The 7,119-nt window shown below is 27.6% G+C and overlaps 2 protein-coding genes across 5 annotated transcripts in view; one reads left to right on the forward strand and one right to left on the reverse strand.

Annotated features, from left to right (window-relative positions):
- LOC106683446 (cytochrome P450 4g15) overlaps positions 1–1,366 on the forward strand; it is a 14,692-nt gene extending 13,326 nt beyond the window's left edge. For all 3 annotated transcript variants that reach the window (XM_024358931.2, XM_014424931.3, XM_067048753.1), the window contains 2 exons: positions 411–596; positions 677–1,366. In XM_024358931.2, the coding sequence (XP_024214699.1) occupies positions 411–596; positions 677–852 (362 nt within the window). In that variant the 3' untranslated portion in view covers positions 853–1,366. The remainder of the gene's footprint in view (positions 1–410; positions 597–676) is intronic.
- Positions 1,367–3,347: 1,981 nt separating this feature from the next.
- Positions 3,348–7,119, reverse strand: part of pod1 (coronin pod1) — a 26,203-nt gene continuing 22,431 nt past the window's right edge. For both annotated transcript variants that reach the window (XM_014424911.2, XM_014424910.2), the window contains one exon: positions 3,348–6,187. In XM_014424911.2, the coding sequence (XP_014280397.1) occupies positions 6,179–6,187 (9 nt within the window). In that variant the 3' untranslated portion in view covers positions 3,348–6,178. The remainder of the gene's footprint in view (positions 6,188–7,119) is intronic.

Below are 7,119 nucleotides of genomic sequence, written 5' to 3' on the forward strand. Positions count from 1 at the left end.
ATTTCTATCATTTTATCTTAACATAGTTTCATTTTGTATCTTTTTAGCCCTGATGAAGCCCTGCAAAGTGGGGCGAAACATTGGAAAATAAAATAGTTGTAAACTATTTTTGTTTCACTTGTGACCGCAACCCTGACCATCTTCCTATATATCTATTTTTACGGTCAACTATATATACATATAGAAATAACTTCTTTTCGCAGTATTGATTCCAGGAAAAAATAATCAACATTCAAACAACCATCTATAATAATTTTGAGTAAATGCATAAAATATTTTTATTTATTCAAATTTGAATATGTCACTATGTGCAACAGTTAACATTTATTACTTTATTGATAGTTGGCCACACATCGATTTTCAAAAATATCTGAGAAATCATTTTAATTATTAATTATTCTTTCCCTCAGAGTCTGAAAACCTAATCTTGCCAAAGGGTAGTGCAGTCGTCATATGTCCTTTCAAGATCCACAGGCGCCCTGATATCTATCCAGATCCAGAAACCTTCGACCCTGACAGGTTCCTTCCCCAGAATGCTGTAAACAGGCACTACTACTCCTTTTTGCCATTCAGTGCTGGGCCAAGAGGTTGTGTAGGTCAGCATGTCAAGTATATACTGTAATACATGGTAAACAACGTGAGGTATATTTGCAATAATGCATTATGGTGTTCACAGGTCGTAAGTACGCTATGCTCAAACTCAAAATACTGCTGGCAAACATTCTCAGAAAATTTCACATCAAACCAGGAAAACCTATCAAGGACTGGAAACTTCAAGGTGATATCATCCTCAAGAGGTCTGATAAGTTTGAAATCGCCATAGAGCTGAGAAGAACACAGAATGCCTGCTGACCTCTCCACTGAGAACATATGAGTGGATTAAAAGCCAAGTGAAATTATGTGAAAAAGATTTTTTTCACTGTCTACCTGTGCCTGAACCAATAATTTGGTTGACACAGGAAGATAGCAAAAAACAAATCTTTTTTTAAAAATGGTCTCATGAAATCCTTTGGCCTTCTCTCCCACAAAAATATATTTTATTATACATAGGACTTTTGAATTGAGATTTATATTTAAATATTATAGTATCTATCATTATGATTAAATTGAAATAAAATATATTCCTATCAGACTTGGAATACATTAGATCAATAAATTTGGTATCGAAAAAAATCAGTTGAAGTACCGAGTTAAATTTATTTATAAGTTCTATAAGATTCATGTTTTTGGCATGCAGAGATATTTGTAATTTAATCAAACCATAAGCGCTATTTTCAATTTAAAATTGATGAAATGATAAAGTTAAATATGATGAAATTATTGGTATATCAAAAAAAGTGTTTCTATTACTATATTGTTGCTGGAACATCAAGCTTATTTCAACTTTTTTATTTTTTTACAACATACTGTAATATCATATGTTGTAGCTTAAGCCTTTAAAAAAATCTTGTTTCATCCATCGTTATGTTGTCTAGGATACATGTATAATTTTATTCTGACTTAGGGTGTCTCAAGAATGTGTTCAGTTTTTTTTAATTATGTAAAGATACTCTGAAGTAATAAATAATAAAAGCTTAAGCAATATGTAATTTATTAAAAAAATGGTGCATTTTTTTACTTTTAATCTTACTTAGAGTTTAAGATCATTCCTCTTTTTAAAACAGTAATTTCTTGATTATTCACAGGGGCAATAATTCTCTTTCTATATTTCCATATTAGGCAAGTAAACTTAAGTAACACAAAACAAATTAAAATAACAAAATAAATTCTGTTTATTATGGGATCTTTGTTTCTCTTCATTACTTTTTATGAATTTAGAATTAGATATTAATTTTTCTAAAATCTACAGCTTTTCAGCACTATACTATACATCAAAATTTTTTTTTCAACTAGAAAAAATATTTTACTTTTTTTTTCTCATTAAATCAATAATTAAATTCTTTCATAGTTTGTATTTACTATTTTTTTTATTATTGCTAATAATGAGAGGTGGTTAATTATTTCAATTAAACGAAATTAGAACAACTTTAGAAAAGCCTTTCTTAAAAATTAAAATTTAAGAACGATCAGACTAATTCATTGAGGATAAGACAAGCTGCTACTAAAGACTATTTATATATGGATATGATGAGTTTAGTCAAAATTGTTAAAAGTTTTTCTAAAAATTGTAACAAAAAGTAAAACTGAGTATACAAAGTAGTATTTCCAGCAGTGCTGCCAATTCTACTGACCAATTAATACCCACTCAGAACAACGAAAATACCGTTTTATCGAACTAATACCCACCACTTTACCCGCTCTTGGAAAATCGTTATAACTGTAACTGTATGATTGTTAATCATGGTGTACTGCCCACTAGGTCTGGCATGATAGTTGATAGTTAACTGTCACGTTAACTATCACATATATACACCTTGATAGTGAACTATTGTACATTTTCCATTATTGCGGCAAAAGTGTTAGACACTACCATGGTGCAACTATTTGATAGTTACAGTCATGAAAGCATTCACTGTCATGACAGCTTTGATTGTTAATAGTACAAGTAATGTCAGTTGCATCAACAGCCATATTAAACTTTTATATTAATACACCTTAACAGTGAACTGTCACAACATATCAACCTTACCAAATGTAATGACAATAGGAGGGAAGCATTCCTATATGTTTGCCTAAAAACTTAAATTTGTATCCCCAGGCTCCAAAAATGATTCCACCCTGAGTGCAAATATTAATCTGACCCGGGCCCTACAAAGAAATCTGCCCATGGCCCAAAAATTATATTCATCCCATGTCTCAAAACAACTTTTCAATTCTGAGCTAGGCTATTCACATAAACACATATACAAAGACAATTTAGTTGGATATAATTCTTTTGATTCAGAGAACACTAAAATGTGTACTTTCAGTAAGAAACTTGGATAAAAAGAAGTAAAATAACTGATAATCATCATAAAAACCAAGGATATGTTTGTTTCAAAGCTGCTTATTTATGCGTTCTTAGTCTCTTTCATTTATCTTCTGCAGCTATATATGCTAGATATTAAAGTATCTAAAATCTATATCTTTCTAACAGTCTACTATACTAGTATACATATATATCACTTAATTCCAATTTAATTTTTTCAAACCTGGAAGAATATTTTTCTTTTTTCTTCATTAGTAGATTCTCAAATTCATTTATAACTCATTCAGTTTTTCAAAATATAATTTTGTTACTAATCATTGAAAAACTCCTTAAATTATAAATAAATATTTTTTTCCCCAAAATAAATTGGAATTACATACTTAAAATAATTTAAGAATTGGTAGTCAATTTGTTAAGGGTACAAAAGAAACAAAATCAATAATGGTCAATAATATAATAAAAGTTACAGCAGTTTATTCAGTATAAATATCATATAAATTTAAAAAAATGGATTACATACAAAATACAACATGCACACATACATATAATAACAGATTTCATGTCATGTTCAGTCACATACTTAAAAACTATATCATAATCAATCAGGTAACCAGCACCTATCTCACAGTAGTACCAGTTACATAAAAGAATTCTTAGCGTGGAATGGATTCTTATATTCATAATAAAAGTTTTCGACATTGGGCCAAATAAACCCAAAGCAGCGAAGTCCAGTACTTGTCTACAACAGATCCTCTTCCACTCATAAAATGAAGATAATATAAGTCATTTATATTTTTATACCAAAGAAGAGGAAACATTAAAATAAGCTATTAAACTTTCACTATACTACATATATATGGCTCTCATATCATTAAGACCATTGATATCATTATAATTAATGAATGAAGGTGTAGGTTGTAGTACTATAACTTGAACCAAAATATATTATAGCCTTGAGTCTACAGCAGCGCCAGTTGCTTTGGTGGAGGGGTTGACTTTTATTCCATGGCAGCCCTACAAAATGAAAAATTGACCCACCAATCTCTGGTAAGAAAAGGTTGGTTACCTCTTGATACCCCTCCCCCCCTCAGTATGTAAGAAAAGAAAAGGGGTAAAAACAAAAAAGTAAAATAGTTAATAAGGAAATAGTGTTCCTTGAATTACAGCTTGACAAGGGTCAGTATACATGACCACCCAACAGGTTTTTCCCTCAGTTAAGTTCCCACTTCACAGAGGGAACTCCCTAACACTGATTTCAGCCAAATTAAAGCTACAATCAGGATTTAGAAGTTGGAGTACCTAATCCATTTGCTAACAGTAAGCCACATTTCAATAAAGCTATTTGATTTTCACTGAAGAGTCGACTAAGAAATGGATAAATCTAGTCATTTACTAATTTCATTTCTGGCTGAAAGATACAAGAAATAAAAAAGAGAAAATGATATAATTACTAATTTAATCATTAAACCAGTTAGTTAAGAGCTAAAAAATTTGGCATGTGATAATGCTTTTTTTTTTTTTAGAAATACGTTTTTAAATTTTTAATTTCAAAGATTCCATTGATATCAGAATTCAACACTAATTATTTTAAATAATGAATTCAAAAATGCTTTAAAAAAATAAAAATTGATAAACATTATAAAACCATTCTGAGAGAGAAAGAGGAATTCTGAAAATTACCACGATGCTGATTTACCTAATGATAAAAAAATATGAAACTTAAAATTTTTAATAAATACAAAATATCACTAAAATATCTAAAATACATAGGTGTATAAAATAATTGTTTGAATTGTTAATAATTTAAAGAATTGTTTCCTAATAATATTAATCAATCAATTTTATTCTTATATAGTTTTGTTTTTTACAATGTGGGTTTAATGATAATAAACCAATACTGGTTAATACTTATAAATAAGATATTATAAAACATTAAACCTTTCATGATAATTATTGTCAACAAAAGTTTTTCATAACCTAAACAGTACTTGTTTATTTTGCTTCATTAATTTTTAATCTCTAACAGCTATGATAAAAGGGCCAAAAATTATGAAATCAACAAAAATAAGAACTGATTAATTTCACAAGTTAAAACACCTTCATTCAACAAAATATCAAATACTAATAATAAAATATATTTTACTTTCAAGATTTATCAATTTAAAATCTAATATTTGTGCATTTCTTAGAAGGACTAAAATGTTTAAGATGGTAAAGCTATATATCAAGATGGATATTGTCTCAAGGTAACTTGTTTATGGCACAGGGTGCAACTGATTCAATTAGACTGTATAACTATGCCATGTTTAATATTAAATCTACAATTATCATCAAGGGGATAAATATCCATTTCACAAGAATAAATATGACTATATATTTCTATATATATAAATCTATTAAAAACAATAAAATTTTATAGTTACTATTTAAAATAATGTTAACACAAGCGCAGTCTGAAGCCATTCCACTTTTCAGAAATAAATAAAAATATATGCTAAAGCTTGTAGTATATCAAATGCATACATCCTATGTAATATCTTCAATAACCTGTTATAAATAAATACTTAATTTAAAACATGAGCATTTTGTTTTTTTAATTAATCACAAATATACAATCAATTTGGTTGAAGTTTGGTTTTAACAACGGATAAAAATTATGATAATAAAATATTTACAAGTTTATGACACACGATCATAACTCATGACTAGAAAAGATTACAAAGCAAATGTTGAAATGTCGATTATACAATAACAAAAATAATTAAAATATCTCATTCACTCAGTTCATGGTACAAATGGTTTCATTTAGATATCAACATATGCACATCACCAAAAAACACAGTATATATTACTTTCTTCTATTTATATATTTTAATCTTAATTCACAGAAGCTTTAAAAGATCAATTGCACTTTTCATCAAAAATGCAATATGTATGTGCGTTTAAGATAGGTACTAATATATATAAACCTTAATAAGTATACATATACACCCATATATGTATATACAAACATAGCTTGTTATTTCTATATAAATATAAATATTTATATATTGATAACAAATAATGTGTAAAGGTACTTGGAATATTTGGTTAAAATCAATACTAATATAAAAAGATTGTTCCTAAAATTTATAAAATCAAACTTATTCAACAGATAAAATAACTAATTAAACATAAATCAGATGGCGATAGAGAGGCAGTCAGGTTTTGACGCATTGTCAAAAAAAAAAAAAAAAAAAAATCCAATCCCAAGTAAAAATCTTCTTTTCTTCATTCATTCTGGAATTTTAAGAATAATCATATAAATAAATCAATTTCATGGTAAGTGATAAGATATTATCTGTGGTCTTAGATAGAGCACTTCTAAAAACTGGATATTTCTCACAAATAGATAGTATAATTTTTCAGGCTTGAAAACAAAAGCAATGCATTTAATAGAATCAGAATTTATATCAGAATAAGAAACATGAATAGATGTAATATAATATTAATATTAATAAAACATGAATTCTATTCATTAATTAAAATATACACCTCATCAAAAAATTCTTGGATACTTACACAAAAGCTATGAATTTGGAGGAAAATAAATTCCTGGAATTAATTTTATTATCCTGCCAGTAGTGAAAACTTATTTATACATGAAATATACTCAAAGAAATTGCCAATCCGACTAAAACTATTTTTAAAAAACTAAAAGTCATAATAAAATCTCCCCCCCTGCAAAAAAGTCTCAAATTTATAAACAATATTATAAGGAGGAAACGACCGTGATACTCGTATACAAAAACTTTTCAATTAATTTCCTTGACTTTTCCTGTTCTCTTTACTGATTGACAACTATTTTATTAATCTACATAATTTGTTTACAAACTAGGAATAAAAAGTGGTCAAACGAATGACAAATCTCTTGTCTTCTCATCTTTGTGGGATTGCTTACATATTTTTCAACTAACCATACATAAACATAAATAATATAAGAGGACAGCATATTCTAAACAGATTAATTAAAAACTAAATCTTTTAATATATTAGCAGCTGCTGCATACAGACTGGGAATGACAAACAATAAAAATATGCTTGAAGTTTAATGTTCAATAAAAAAACACTTTAATTATGAATCTTAAGATTGTAACACAAGAGAAAGTTAGTAGTTTAAATATTAGTTCAAAAGAAACTTAAAAAAAAAAAAATTATTTATTGATAAATAA

This window comes from Halyomorpha halys, unplaced genomic scaffold, assembly GCF_000696795.3.
Source record: "Halyomorpha halys isolate HHAL.00 unplaced genomic scaffold, Hhal_1.1 Scaffold483.1, whole genome shotgun sequence".
NCBI lineage: Eukaryota > Metazoa > Arthropoda > Insecta > Hemiptera > Pentatomidae > Halyomorpha > Halyomorpha halys.